At 39.9% G+C, this 17,185-nt stretch overlaps 1 protein-coding gene across 1 annotated transcript; it reads left to right on the top strand.

Annotated features, from left to right (window-relative positions):
• Positions 1-1,754: 1,754 nt before the first annotated feature.
• LOC310788545 (uncharacterized protein) lies at positions 1,755-6,517 on the top strand (the record flags this gene model as incomplete). Its single annotated transcript, XM_083650081.1, has 3 exons — positions 1,755-1,943; positions 5,279-5,472; positions 5,950-6,517. The coding sequence occupies 3 exons, from the start codon at positions 1,755-1,757 to the stop codon at positions 6,515-6,517; spliced, it is 951 nt and encodes a 316-aa protein (XP_083506207.1).
• Positions 6,518-17,185: the final 10,668 nt, after the last annotated feature.

Here is a 17,185-nt window from a genome sequence, read left to right on the forward strand (position 1 = left end):
ACCCCGGCTTTCTTGCTTCGTTTCGCTTAATTCCTTGTCTACGGGATCCTGATTATGTTATTTGATCCCAAACAGTAGGAGCGCCTTCTTGGATACTTATAGATAGGTTTTTAATTTACAAAGTAAAGTACATGTCTACTACAATAGTTAATCAAACAATGTACATCTTCAATGAACAGGGGCACAAAACGCAACGTGTTTCAACCTCTCTGGTCTTCGTCAGGCTGTATCTTTTTTCTCCTCTTGATTCACTTTTGGCCTGCTGAGCTTCCTTGTGCCACATTTTTGCTTCTTCCATCCCAAACAGTAGACAATCATTTTGCCAAGATAGCCTGATATTGCTGTTTGACCTCAAGACTACATCAAATAGATAAAGATGTCGGTCTGAAGGCATTTACAGTATTTGTTTCCGACTCTAGGAGTCACACACATTTAGGCTATTATGTGATCTTTTTGATAACTAATGTAATAACTAATGGAATATTTTTTCACTTCCATTCACTGAGCCTCCCCTGAAACTGTTTGGAGCCCCCCTGGGGAGGCCCGCCTCCCACTTTGAAAACCTCTGCTGTACTCATACAAACATTTCCATAACTGGGGTGACGTCACGACTCACCCCTCTTCGAGTTAAGTACCCACTCATCCCTTGCTCCACTTGTTTTCTATGGAGGCTGCCATTACCAGCTTTTAACTTGTTTTTAATTAATAGCCCTGGACATTTTATTCCCTTTTATTTATGGAATTAAGTCCATTTTTATTCCATTAGTCACTTTTTACCATCTAGTTTGAGTCCTTTTTTGATTACCTGCCAACCACTCAGGCCACTGTGTCCCTTGAGTGCTATGTTCCCTAGCATACTCCCTAACCTAAACCGAGTGCAGTGAATTGCATGAAGCTTAATACCTACGGGTTCCTGAGTGCATGTACAGTTTGCAGTGACAGTGTGCTGTGGTGTAGTGAAGACGTTACTTTCAAGTTGTAGGCCTACGGGCCCTGGCAGTTTTTTTTTACTTTTGACTCCGGGCCTGAGTGCTCTGGGCATTGGTGGTTGACTCCGGTGTTCTGGTCCCCCTAAGGAAAGCGGTGGACCGAGTGGGAAACAGGACTACTTCAGACCGGTGGACACAAGGACGTGGATGGACTTTGGGCTGGGTTTGGGGCACATTTTTATTAATAAACATTGTTACTTTTTCTACCTTGGTTTTAGTATTTTAATTCTGCTCAACCCTGGTGTACGAACCTGTGTAGCCTTTTAATAGAGTCCTAGGCTCTTGGCATATCCTAGGTGGCGTTGTCGGACAACACTTTCAAAAAGATTGAGAACACAGTCCAAAATTGGTTATTTTGGGCCGCGTGACAGATGTAGATAAATAGGAAGCTGCGGTGGGGTGTTATTCACACTATAACTGTTGAAGGTCGGCAGTTTGGATGCAGATGAAGAAGACCGCAGACGACGCCAGATACAAGATTCAGGTTGTGCTCCATCAGCTTTCAAACCATATTTTACATTTCATTATTTATCATACATTCAATTTCATGTGGTCACTTCTTACAAATATTTTATAGACTTGTGTGTACTTCTTCTTCTACTTCTTTTTACCTATGTTAGTGCTGCTGCCTTTTTTTAATTCCTTTCTCAATTCTGTTTTTAATTACTGTTTAACTTTACATATTAATTGTAGTAGTACTTTTCTTTTCTTTTTTTTAGCTTCTGGTATTGTTTGATGTATTCAAAGTCAAAGTCACTCTGAAGAATGGCAGCTTTGATCAACACCACCACCTTAGAGTACAACATCAACGCTTCTTCAAACAGCCACAACATCAACGGGTCTTCATTCAGCTATGGCCTCCACCTCCTCTCAGCCTTACGTGTGACAGCATGGATCGTCACCTCCATCGGCCTTCCTTTGACCTTGGTGGCCATCTGTGCTCTGTATTCCATGGTGCGTGAGTTATGGTTGATTTATTTTTTCTGACTGTTTTTGTAAACTATATATTGATATCTATATAGCAATATAGCAAGTCAATACCTTAATTTATTTTCAGAATAAATTCAGGTGGGCAAATAAAATGTCATTCAATCAAATCATCTTTATTTGTCAAGTTCTGCTTAAGGTTTCATCCAAGCCTTGATTCATGAATTTCATTTATTTGTCTTTGTTAATTTCATTAATTGATTTACGCATACACATAATCTGTTATGTATTTGGAAAAAGAATACTTTTTTTTTCTTTTTTTCCTGATTTCCCCCCCATTTTCTCCACAACTGTACTTGGCCAATTTCCCCCTTGCTGCCCCAGGCACTGCTCCACCCTCTGCCAATCTAGGGAGGGCCATAGACTATAGAGAGCTCCCGGAACGAGTCCGGAAATCATCGATGCTAACAGCCCTGGTTCTTCACTGTTTTCGCCTATGGGAGTTTTGAATGGGTTTTTGGCGCGATGCTTCTAATAATCTCTCTGGGCAACGCTGGCTTAATCAAACGCGAACCAGTGTTTAGTAACATCATCTTCACACATGAAGACCACTTTTATGAGTTTTGAAGCTTTTATGTGCCGTTAAAAGGGTGGCTAGCTAGCAAACGGCTAAATGAGACTACAATGTCGACGCGGATATTATACGTCATCATGAGTGAACGCGGAAATTCTTTCTCTCGCAATCAATGCGTGGACGCCTATGCGACACTGTGTGTGGTTCTGGATTAGCTTAGCACGAGCTTTTTACCTCTAGGGCTCGCAGTTACGCTTCAAAACTCATTAAAGTGGTCCTCATGTGTGAAGATTATCCCGCTGAACCTTGGTTCGCATTTGATTAAACTTGCGTTGCCCACAGACATTATTTGAAGCATCGCGCCAAAAACCCATTCAAAAATCCCATAGACAGAAACACTGAAGAACCAGGAAGTTCGGGACTTCCGCATTCAGCCTACAAAAATACATCATCCCTGGAGCTCTCTATAGCACCATGCTCCCTCCGAGACATGCGCAGTTGCCAGCCGCTTCTTTTCACCTGACAGCGGGCAGCTACACCAGCGGGAAGTAGAACATGGGAGGATCACACTATTCCCATCAGTTCCCTTCTGCCCCGAACAGGCGGCCCGACCAGAGGAGGCGCTAGTCCAGCAACCAGGTCACATACCCTTAATCCAGCTTCCCACCCCCAGACACGGGGGCGCGAAACTCACAGGGGGGCGTGAACCTGCGACCATCATGTTGGTAGGCAGGGAATCTACTGCTACACTAGCCAGATGCCCAAGAATACTTGCAAACACTTTATAATAATATTCAGTCGTAAGTAATTTATAAGCCTTTAGTTAATGATGAACTAACCATTTACAAAACACGAATATACATTTGTAGATGATTAATAAATGTTATTTTAACATATACAAATATCTTGTAAGTCATGTATAGTATAAGTGTTCCTCACCTTCTGTAAATTATGTGTAAATATACAAGGCTTTCTGCATCCCCTAATCTAAAGTGTAAACCATTCATGATACCAGGGCCGGTTCCAGAACAAGATGACTAGGGATGCATCCTAGATAGGAAGGGGTGCACATACACGGGCCGACCGACCCACGTTATTTTGCTAAAAATAATGCATTTTACCATCATTTCAAGTAGAATGATACCACCCAAGCAAGAATATTTCAAGTGTTTCAAGTGCTTTACTGAAATATTTGGACCATAATGATAATTCAATTATCTCAACCTTAAAAGGTTACTTATACTGTAGGTGCCAAAAAGCCATAAATTCACATCAAAGAACAAAGATAAACAACAATTATAATTCAAGTTTAAACAGTAAGTGTGCAGCTGCAGCATTTATAAAAAATAATAAAAAAACACTCTTTTTAACAGAGCATGCAGACAATTAAAATAAGGGTGCAATGCGTGCTTTTGCACCCCTGTAAAACCGGGCCTGCATGACACATAAATGTGTTACATACAAGGGGGTAGCTCTGTCAAAATTGAAGCCAATGCGGAAGTGTCCTCTTTGCCTGCGGGGGGCAACCCAGTATGGCCTCAGTAAACACTTTCTTAATGTGTTTATGGTCTCAATCGCTAGTTTCAGACTATGTTGTAGTTGCAGACTATGTTTTGGGGCATGATTGACAGGTCGCTTGTCCACTGATCACACAGCTTGCCGATCACGGACCAATAGCAGGCCATGCTCTGTGGGAAACCCCTGGACTTGTGTTGAGATCCAAGATGGCAATGAACAAAATGCCATACGTGAGGCGTCGAAAAACAGAAGTCCACAGACCAATGGGTCGCCCCTGCAGGCCATTTGAAAGAATGCAAGTTTAAGTGCACTTCCACATTGGCTTCAATTTTGACAGAACTACCCCCTTGTATGTAACACATTTAGGCGGGGTTCACACCCACCATGCTTATTTCAGCTGCCAGCGCCTTTCTGCAATTCATTATCTATTCATTCTGCAATTTTATCAACATTTAGAGGAAAAGCGCCCTGCTCGTCTTTTCACTCATCCTACCTTTTCTCCTCCCAGAGGGATCCTCAACCTCCGCTGCTGCCAGAATTAGCAATAATCTGGCTTTCATGTTTACAGTCAACAACATCAAACAGACGAAACAAGATGGCTGCCATCCGTGTGATCGTTGTTTCCAAAACTGCACGTGACTGCAGGGAAAACAAAACAAAGTACACAAAAAAACCACTCCGCTCTGTGCTAAATGAAAGCGCTCTCAACATGATTTCCAAAGCGTTCACATGTCCTGTGTGAACGTAGTCTTATGTGTGATGGTTTACACTTTAGATAAGGGGATGCAGAAAGCCTTGTAAATTAATTGTAAATGATTTACACATCATTTATAACAGGTGAAAAAACACTTAATTTACTACGCATTTGTGATATGTTAACATAGCATTTATTCATCATCTACAAATGCATATTCATGTTTTGTAAGTGATTAGTTCATCATTAACTAAAGGCTTATAAATGACTTACAAATGAACGTTATTATAAAGTGTTACCAAATACTTGATTTCAATATGTAGAATAGGCATTTGGCACTACTTTTTGTTAATTGATTTCTTAATTGAATGACCAGTATACCTTTAAATGGCAAAGTGATACGTCAGTGTAGTGATAGCTGTGTGATTAAATTTGCACTTGAACTAAACTAGACTAAACTGTATCATGTTAAACTCATTCTATTGTTGTTAGTGAAAAAGAACACATGACATATCTTCTTTAACTCACTCAAATACTCGGGTCATTCATTTATTTTTTGTATCACTGTTCCTGTAGGTGCGAGATGGCCAGGTTGCTCCGATTTATGTCATCAACCTCCTCATCTCCAATCTCATCCAGTTCTGCATGATTGTCATCCGGATCTGGGGGATGGAAAAACTGTCACGCACAGGCAGGCGCATCGTGACTCTTATCTACTTGTGGGCATTGATGGCCAGTGTTGGCTTCATGGTGTGTGTAGCCCTGGAAAGGTAACTAACCATCTTTCTTTCTTTCTTTCTTTCTTTCTTTCTTTCTTTCTTTCTTTCTTTCTTTCTTTCTTTCTTTCTTTCTTTCTTTCTTTCTTTCTATCTACAGTATCTATCTATCTATCTATCTCTCTATTTATCTATCCATCTATCTATCTATCTATCTATCTATCTATCTACAGTATCTATCTATCTCTATCTGTGTGTTTTTGTTTCTGATGCATCTATCTTCCATCTATCTATCTATCTATCTATCTATCTACAGTATCTATCTATCTATCTATCTCTCTTTATCTATCGATCTATCCATCTATCTACTGTATCTATCTATCTATCTATCTATCTATCTACAGTATCTATCCATTATATGTGTGTTTTTGTTTCTGATGCATCTATCTTCCATCTATCTATCTATCTATCTATCTATCTATCTATCTATCTATCTATCTATCTATCTATCTATCTATCTATCTATCACAGGTATTTGGTCATCGCCTGTCCACTGTGGTACCGCTTCAGACGAACCACCAAGGTCTCTCTGGTTGTCTCCTTCATGGTCTGGGCCTTTGTTGTGGTCTTCTTCTTTTTCACAAGGGCAATGGCCATGTATTCCATCGTGTACCCACTCATCCTCTTCTCCAGCTTCCTCCTCCTCCCCTTCCCTCTGCTCATCTTCTTCCTGGCTGGGACCCTCAAAGCTCTGTCTGCTGCCATCTCTGTCCCCCATGAGGAGAAACGGCGAATCCTGGGAGTCTTGGTTCTGGTGCTGCTAAACTACTCACTGCTGTTCCTGCCCCTGATCATTTCATTCCTGGAGGATAGTGAGGATAGTGAGGATAGGGAGCCACTCATTCATCCTGTCCTGTCTGAGATCTTCATCCAGTTCAGTCCTCTGATGGACTTGGTTCTGTATGTTTTCATGAGGAAAGGAGCCGTAGACAAGCTGCTGGCCTGCCTGTGTCTGTGCAGGATGACCAGAGATGAAGAACAGGGACAGAACACTAACCCTGACACTATGAATGATGACATCACAGGGAGCTCCGTGTAGGAAGAGGAGGGGAGGGAGGGAGAGAAGGGGGAGAGAAGGGGGAGAGAGGGGGAGTAAAGGAGGGAAAAGAGGAGGTGAATAGAAGAGATAGGAGGAGCTTTCTCCCACCTAAAGTAGAGTCATTTAACAGAGTAGAGTTAAAAGGAGCATTTGTTGTCCAGGTGGATTTGTGGTGCATGGATCAGCCTCCATCTATTTTTTCTGTTCATTTGTGCATCGATCCATCATCATACATGATATCTACAGATAGCCTGTAAGAGCTGCTGATGAGATAAAGCTATAGGCCCATTCTTCTGCAATTACTGTTCATGTTTTAAAATATTGCTCACTCACTTTTATTTTGTAAACCACATTTAATTGTTTGTAATTCTGTGTCTATAAATAAAGTGCATTATCACTGTTATTAATATGATTATATTTTGAAAGTACATGTTGGTTCAGATCCATTAACTCTTGTTCACAGGACTGATTTTTAGCATTGTAAAGACAGCCTGTCTTCAACTGTATGTGCTTTCCAAATGAACTGCTAATAAAACTGTGAGTATGTTGTATGAAACCAAAGTGTCCAGTTATTCATCTGTTTGTACTTTGAGTGTTGTGCTAAAAGAAACCTAAGGTAAATAAATGAGACAGAAATAGAAAGAGTTACCACCTTTGATTCAGTGTAAGGCTGCAAAGACAAGTCAGATTGTATAGAAGTCAATATAACATGACTTTTCAATTGATTGATTACTTCAGTAGACACTTTTCTAGACTAGTTTCAAGTCTTCTTCAATGCAGTATGGCGTTCATTTTGTAAATGATGGTCACATTTAGAGAGAAATAGACAATAAAACAAACTATGTTTTGGGGCGTGATTGAGAGGTCGCCTGTCCAGTGATCGTGGAAGGGCCCATCCCATGGCTGCGTTTATGGCTCTGAGCAAAGGTGAAAACCCAAAATGTCTTAATAAATCAGCTGTTTCCGAGTAGTTTGAATGAGAAATATCTGTTCAGACGTACGTGCTCTCTCTCTCTCTCATGCAAGACACATGCACACGATTATCTAATCATTCTTTTAAATATGATGAGGGCATGCGAGGAGGCTTTGGCCAAAAAAGATAAGTTCCCTCAATATTCCCTCAATTTCCTGCAATCTCACATCACATGCTGATGGTATTATTATTACATGCTGATGGTATTATTGATCACATGACATGCTGATGGTATTATTATTACATGCTGATGGTATTATTATTACATGCTGATGGTATTATTATTACATGCTGATGGTATTATTATTACATGACATGCTGATGGTATTATTATTACATGCTGATGGTATTATTATTACATGCTGATGGTATTATTATTACATGACATGCTGATGGTATTATTATTACATGCTGATGGTATTATTATTACATGCTGATGGTATTATTATTACATGACATGCTGATGGTATTATTATTACATGACATGCTGATGGTATTATTATTACATGACATGCTGATGGTATTATTATTACATGACATGCTGATGGTATTATTATTACATGCTGATGGTATTATTATTACATGACATGCTGATGGTATTATTATTACATGCTGATGGTATTATTGATCACATGACATGCTGATGGTATTATTATTACATGCTGATGGTATTATTATTACATGCTGATGGTATTATTATTACATGCTGATGGTATTATTATTACATGACATGCTGATGGTATTATTATTACATGCTGATGGTATTATTATTACATGCTGATGGTATTATTATTACATGACATGCTGATGGTATTATTATTACATGCTGATGGTATTATTATTACATGCTGATGGTATTATTATTACATGACATGCTGATGGTATTATTATTACATGACATGCTGATGGTATTATTATTACATGACATGCTGATGGTATTATTATTACATGACATGCTGATGGTATTATTATTACATGCTGATGGTATTATTATTACATGACATGCTGATGGTATTATTATTACATGACATGCTGATGGTATTATTATTACATGCTGATGGTATTATTGATCACATGACATGCTGATGGTATTATTATTACATGACATGCTGATGGTATTATTATTACATGCTGATGGTATTATTGATCACATGACATGCTGATGGTATTATTATTACATGACATGCTGATGGTATTATTATTACATGCTGATGGTATTATTGATCACATGACATGCTGATGGTATTATTATTACATGACATGCTGATGGTATTATTATTACATGCTGATGGTATTATTGATCACATGACATGCTGATGGTATTATTATTACATGCTGATGGTATTATTATTACATGACATGCTGATGGTATTATTATTACATGACATGCTGATGGTATTATTATTACATGCTGATGGCATTATTATTACATGCTGATGGTATTATTATTACATGCTGATGGTATTATTATTACATGACATGCTGACGGTATTATTATTACATGCTGATGGTATTATTATTACATGCTGATGGCATTATTATTACATGCTGATGGTATTATTATTACATGCTGATGGCATTATTATTACATGCTGATGGTATTATTATTACATGCTGATGGCATTATTATTACATGCTGATGGTATTATTATTACATGCTGATGGTATTATTATTACATGCTGATGGCATTATTATTACATGCTGATGGTATTATTATTACATGCTGATGGTATTATTATTACATGCTGATGGCATTATTATTACATGCTGATGGTATTATTATTACATGCTGATGGCATTATTATTACATGACATGCTGACGGTATTATTATTACATGCTGATGGTATTATTATTACATGCTGATGGCATTATTATTACATGCTGATGGCATTATTATTACATGCTGATGGTATTATTATTACATGCTGATGGTATTATTATTACATGCTGATGGTATTATTATTACATGCTGATGGTATTATTATTACATGCTGATGGTATTATTATTACATGCTGATGGTATTATTATTACATGCTGATGGTATTATTATTACATGCTGATGGTATTATTATTACATGCTGATGGTATTATTATTACATGCTGATGGTATTATTATTACATGCTGATGGTATTATTATTACATGCTGATGGTATTATTATTACATGCTGATGGTATTATTATTACATGCTGATGGTATTATTGATCACATGACATGCTGATGGTATTATTATTACATGCTGATGGTATTATTATTACATGCTGATGGTATTATTATTACATGCTGATGGTATTATTATTACATGCTGATGGTATTATTATTACATGCTGATGGTATTATTATTACATGCTGATGGTATTATTATTACATGCTGATGGTATTATTATTACATGCTGATGGTATTATTATTACATGCTGATGGTATTATTATTACATGCTGATGGTATTATTATTACATGCTGATGGTATTATTGATCACATGACATGCTGATGGTATTATTATTACATGACATGCTGATGGTATTATTGATCACAAGGATAACAAAATTGTAGACTTGGAACGACGGGTTGACGACCTCGAGCAGTACTCAAGGATGGAGGATCTGATAATAAGCGGACTGGATACTAAACATCGAACGTATGCCAGGATTGCTGACGGAGGCAACGTTGGAGAAGACGCCCCGCTCGGAGAACAACAAACGCTGGAAGATCAGGTCATTCAATTCCTTAAAAGTAACAGCATTGCCATTCAAGGTAACAATATAGCAGCTTGCCACACCTTGCCCCGAAAGGACAAAACAACAAAACCTGTCATAATAGTTCGTTTTGTGAATCGAAAACACAAAATTGACCTACTGAGGCAGGCCAAGAACTTGAAGGGTACATCAGTGTACATAAATGAGCATCTGACCAAAAAGAACGCGGACATCGCAAAACAAGCACGCAATCTAAAGAAACAAAAAAAGATTCAATCAACCTGGACCAGAAACTGCAGAGTGATGATAAAACTGAACGGATCACCAGAAGAAGCCAAAGTCATGACGGTAAGAGAGCTCAAAGAGCTAGACCAATTCAAATAAATGGCTATTTGGCATTTTTTCTTCATGTCAATTAAATCATATTTTTGCTTTGCATGGGCTTTGCATGTTTTTGAGATGATAAGGCATTTTTTCTTCATGACAATTAAATCATATTTTTGCTTTGCATGGGCTTTGCATGTTTTTGAGATGCTAAGGCATTTTTTCTTCATGATAATTAAATCATATTTTTGCTTTGCATGGGCTTTGCATGTTTTTGAGATGCTAAGGACTAATCTTGTTGGGAGTCTCGTTTTGGAGCGACATGACTCTAACTACATGGATTACTTTGTATGGAGACGCATGGATTACTTTTGCATGGAGACGCTAGCAGTGTTTTGGTGCCTTGGATTATATTTCTGGAGAGTTTCCGACGTTCAAAACAGCGTGTGCGCGCGCGGGTGCGTACGTGCGCGAGCGTGCATACTGGATCAAAACAACGTCCATCATGAACTTTAAACCGTTTGACCCCTCCTCATCTGACTCTTATAATTGAATGCATATATATATATATATATATATATATATATATATATACATATTCAGTAGGCTATAGGATATATATAGATATATAGATAGATATAGATAGATATAGATATAGATAGATATAGATATATATAGATATAGATATATATATATATAGTAAGCAGAACTTACGGTAATTTAATTCCATTCCATCCCATCCCATTAAAACCTCCTAGGCATGTCCCCAGGTATTTCTCATGCTTGTACACACACAATGGTGATGTGATTTGCTCAGTAGTTGAGTGGTGGTTGTGAGGTCTCCAGACCATAGTTCAAGAAGAAGGCCACTCACGCATAATCCGATCATCCCCTGACGACAGTCAAGTTCTAGCATAACGTGGTCAGTCAAAAGTCCTAGTATGACGTCTGCTATGACGTCAAATATGACGTCAGTTAATCCTCATATATAGCAAGGGTTCTACGTCACCTCTCTCTCTCTGGCCGATCATAGCAGCAGCAGCTCACGGCAGTCCATCTCCCTTGAAGCCGGCCTCCGAAGCGTTGTTTTGCACCATATCTGCAGACCGAATCAGCACCCCCAAGTCCTCTCTACCCGTGGACAATCGCGGATCTCTCAACGCTCCCCACTCCCGGTTGTCGGATCCCGAGCCAGAACAGTCCAGGGCAGCGACGGCAGCTCAAACAACGATACCCTGTTCCGGGTCGGCACGGAGCGCATTGGCCTTCCGAGACGGCCGGGCCGCAGGCTGCCAACGCGGGGCGCTCCACTGCGAGGGGCCGCCGTGAGACGCCATGTTCTACGCTGTCTTGCACGTCATCAATCTTTCCTTGCTATCTCCATTCACGGAGAAAATCGGCTCAAGCAAAGCGGCCATTTCCCTCCAGCCAGGAGTCCGCCCCAAGTCAACAACAGACTTTCAGACTGACAATCAGTGACTAACATTTTCGTCCAGCAAGCAGCTGCACGCAGCCCCACTATTCTTCATCAGACGGGTGTCTAGGCGTCCAAGCATCCAGGCTTCCGCACCGCGATCATCGCGTCCCCAGGCTCTACCAAGGACGGGGCTGACGACCACAGGCTGTGGGCCACAGCACACCGAGCATACCCCGGAGGACCAGCCACCCGTGGACGCGAAAGGACCCATGAGAGGAAAGTATCATTACTTCAGTATTTAAACGGGCAATCTACCAGTCCAGTAAAATTCAGACGTAGTCATCTATTTAACACTCCGTCCGCCCGCAACGGCCCGCCTCACCAAACAGAAATACCGACGCCTAAGCGGAAATCAGTGTTGCCAGACGGCAAATGTTGAATTATCGTACCAGAGGGTCAAAATTATCGTTTTTGGAGTGAAACTATCGTACGCCCCCTCCCCAGCGCGGCGCGGGGGATTTTGGGATCGTTGATCGTTCATCGTACAGAGGTCGAAATTATCGTACACATACGATAATTATCGTACGTCTGGCAACGCTGGCGGAAATCGCTTTCTGGCAAATGGCCAGCGGGAGTCACAATTTAATAATAATAATAATAAATATAGCCGCAAGCGGCGATGCGGGGTCCAAGCTTCCGGTGAAAGTTTCAAAGTTTCAAAGTTTCAAAGTTTCAAAGTTTCAAAGTTTCAAAGTGTCAAACTTTAAACATTTATCATTTCAAGACGGTTTCACGTATCCAAATTCTTTATACAACTTTAGATCAGGGAAGTCCAGAGATGACACAGAAAAAGTTTGGGCTCATTCGGGCAAATGGCCTAGGACGAGTTCGTTTTTTTTTTTGGAAAATCTAGCAGGCTTAAATGGGTGTGAGTTATGGGTCAATACGCAAAAGGGTCTGTTATAGCGCCACCATCTGGCCAATATGGCTAATTTTTGGTCTCTGAGCAGTGGGGCACATTTCCAACCTATGTGCAAGGTCTGGCTACTGTAGCCCTTACGGTTTTTGACGTGCATGCTGTTTTAGGGCAGAATAATAATAATAATAATAATAAATATAGCCGCAAGCGGCGATGCGGGGTCCAAGCTTCCGGTGACTTGGGGGGCTTTATATAGTACCAGGAGAAGGGCATTTATGATGTAATTTATGATGTAATTTATGATGTCATTTATGATGTCATTTATGATGTCATAACTGACGTCGTCATAGAGAAGGTGACAGTCTTGTGACATCACTGATGATGTCATCTATGATGTCATCTATGATGTCATCTATGATGTCATCTATGATGACATAGTGTCAAAGTTTAAACATTTATAATTTCAAGACGGTTTCACGTATCCAAATTCTTTATACAACTTTAGATCAGGGAAGTCCAGAGATGACACAGAAAAAGTTTGGGCTCATTCGGGCAAATGGCCTAGGACGAGTTCGTTTTTTTTTGTGGAAAATCTAGCAGGCTTAAATGGGTGTGAGTTATGGGTCAATACGCAAAAGGGTCTGTTATAGCGCCACCATCTGGCCAATATGGCTAATTTTTTGTCTCTGAGCAGTGGGGCACATTTCCAACCTATGTGCAAGATCTGGCTACTGTAGCCCTTACGGTTTTTGACGTGCATGCTGTTTTAGGGCAGAATAATAATAATAATAATAATAATAAATATAGCCGCAAGCGGCGATGCGGGGTCCAAGCTTCCGGTGAAAGTTTCAAAGTTTCAAAGTTTCAAAGTTTCAAAGTTTCTTCGTGCTTGGACCCCTAATAATAAACGGAACAGATACAATAGGGATCCACGCACTTCGTGCTTGGACCCCTAATAATAACTAGAAATATTTCTTCATCTCCAGAAAGGTGTACAGACAGACTAACAGATAGACAGACAAACAGACACTCAGACACACAAGTTACTTGCCTCCTTGCTGTTGTGGAGTGGATGAGGTACTGCGAGAGCTGATGTTATGTAGAGGAAGGATGAGCTACTTTACTTGCCGCAGGTTTGCTCTGGAAATGCTGGATGAATGCAGGATGCTGGCACGAGGTGAGTGATGACTGCACAAGTGTGATTTAAGCTGTGGTGATGGGGGCTTTATATAGTACCAGGAGAAGGGCATTTATGATGTCATTTATGATGTAATTTATGATGTCATTTATGATGTCATTTATGATGTCATAACTGACGTCGTCATAGAGAAGGTGACAGTCTTGTGACATCACTGATGATGCCATCTATGATGTCATCTATGATGTCATCTATGATGTCATCTATGATGACATAGTGTCAAAGTTTAAACATTTATCATTTCAAGACGGTTTCACGTATCCAAATTCTTTATACAACTTTAGATCAGGGAAGTCCAGAGATGACACAGAAAAAGTTTGGGCTCATTCGGGCAAATGGCCTAGGACGAGTTCGTTTTTTTTTTTGGAAAATCTAGCAGGCTTAAATGGGTGTGAGTTATGGGTCAATACGCAAAAGGGTCTGTTATAGCGCCACCATCTGGCCAATATGGCTAATTTTTTGTCTCTGAGCAGTGGGGCACATTTCCAACCTATGTGCAAGGTCTGGCTACTGTAGCCCTTACGGTTTTTGACGTGCATGCTGTTTTAGGGCAGAATAATAATAATAATAATAATAAACGGAACAGATACAATAGGGATCCACGCACTTCGTGCTTGGACCCCTAATAATAATAAATATAGCCGCAAGCGGCGATGCGGGGTCCAAGCTTCCGGTGACTTGGGGGGTGTATGTCAGAAGGTGACAGTCTTGTGACATCACTGATGATGTCATCTATGATGTCATCTATGATGTCATCTATGATGTCATCTATGATGATGTCATTTATGATGTCATTTATGATGTCATAACTGACGTCGTCATAGAGAAGGTGACAGTCTTGTGACATCACTGATGATGTCATCTATGATGTCATCTATGATGTCATCTATGATGACATCTATTTATTTATGATGTCATTTATGATGTCATAACTGACGTCGTCATAGAGAAGGTGACAGTCTTGTGACATCACTGATGATGTCATCTATGATGTCATCTATGATGACATAGTGTCAAAGTTTAAACATTTATCATTTCAAGACGGTTTCACGTATCCAAATTCTTTATACAACTTTAGATCAGGGAAGTCCAGAGATGACACAGAAAAAGTTTGGGCTCATTCGGGCAAATGGCCTAGGACGAGTTCGTTTTTTTTTTTGGAAAATCTAGCAGGCTTAAATGGGTGTGAGTTATGGGTCAATACGCAAAAGGGTCTGTTATAGCGCCACCATCTGGCCAATATGGCTAATTTTTTGTCTCTGAGCAGTGGGGCACATTTCCAACCTATGTGCAAGGTCTGGCTACTGTAGCCCTTACGGTTTTTGACGTGCATGCTGTTTTAGGGCAGAATAATAATAATAATAATAAATATAGCCGCAAGCGGCGATGCGGGGTCCAAGCTTCTGCTTCAAAGCTTCAAGCTTTATATAGTACCAGGAGAAGGGCATTTATGATGTCATTTATGATGTAATTTATGATGTCATTTATGATGTCATTTATGATGTCATAACTGACGTCGTCATAGAGAAGGTGACAGTCTTGTGACATCACTGATGATGTCATCTATGATGTCATCTATGATGTCATAACTGACGTCGTCATAGAGAAGGTGACAGTCTTGTGACATCACTGATGATGTCATCTATGATGTCATCTATGATGTCATCTATGATGACATAGTGTCAAAGTTTAAACATTTATCATTTCAAGACGGTTTCACGTATCCAAATTCTTTATACAACTTTAGATCAGGGAAGTCCAGAGATGACACAGAAAAAGTTTGGGCTCATTCGGGCAAATGGCCTAGGACGAGTTCGTTTTTTTTTGTGGAAAATCTAGCAGGCTTAAATGGGTGTGAGTTATGGGTCAATACGCAAAAGGGTCTGTTATAGCGCCACCATCTGGCCAATATGGCTAATTTTTTGTCTCTGAGCAGTGGGGCACATTTCCAACCTATGTGCAAGGTCTGGCTACTGTAGCCCTTACGGTTTTTGACATGCATGCTGTTTTAGGGCAGAATAATAATAATAACTAGAAATATTTCTTCATCTCCAGAAAGGTGTACAGACAGACTAACAGATAGACAGACAAACAGACACTCAGACACACAAGTTACTTGCCTCCTTGCTGTTGTGGAGTGGATGAGGTACTGCGAGAGCTGATGTTATGTAGAGGAAGGATGAGCTACTTTACTTGCCGCAGGTTTGCTCTGGAAATGCTGGATGAATGCAGGATGCTGGCACGAGGTGAGTGATGACTGCACAAGTGTGATTTAAGCTGTGGTGATGGGGGCTTTATATAGTACCAGGAGAAGGGCATTTATGATGTAATTTATGATGTAATTTATGATGTCATTTATGATGTCATTTATGATGTCATAACTGACGTCGTCATAGAGAAGGTGACAGTCTTGTGACATCACTGATGATGTCATCTATGATGTCATCTATGATGTCATCTATGATGTCATAACTGACGTCGTCATAGAGAAGGTGACAGTCTTGTGACATCACTGATGATGTCATCTATGATGTCATCTATGATGTCATCTATGATGACATAGTGTCAAAGTTTAAACATTTATCATTTCAAGACGGTTTCACGTATCCAAATTCTTTATACAACTTTAGATCAGGGAAGTCCAGAGATGACACAGAAAAAGTTTGGGCTCATTCGGGCAAATGGCCTAGGACGAGTTCGTTTTTTTTTTGGAAAATCTAGCAGGCTTAAATGGGTGTGAGTTATGGGTCAATACGCAAAAGGGTCTGTTATAGCGCCACCATCTGGCCAATATGGCTAATTTTTTGTCTCTGAGCAGTGGGGCACATTTCCAACCTATGTGCAAGGTCTGGCTACTAGCCCTTACGGTTTTTGACGTGCATGTGCATCATCAGTCATAGATGACTGATGATGTCATCTATGATGTCATCTATGATGTCATCTATGATGACATAGTGTCAAAGTTTAAACATTTATCATTTCAAGACGGTTTCACGTATCCAAATTCTTTATACAACTTTAGATCAGGGAAGTCCAGAGATGACACAGAAAAAGTTTGGGCTCATTCGGGCAAATGGCCTAGGACGAGTTCGTTTTTTTTTGTGGAAAATCTAGCAGGCTTAAATGGGTGTGAGTTATG

The sequence above is a fragment of the Poromitra crassiceps genome, assembly GCF_964638095.1.
Source record: "Poromitra crassiceps genome assembly, chromosome: 13".
NCBI lineage: Eukaryota > Metazoa > Chordata > Actinopteri > Beryciformes > Melamphaidae > Poromitra > Poromitra crassiceps.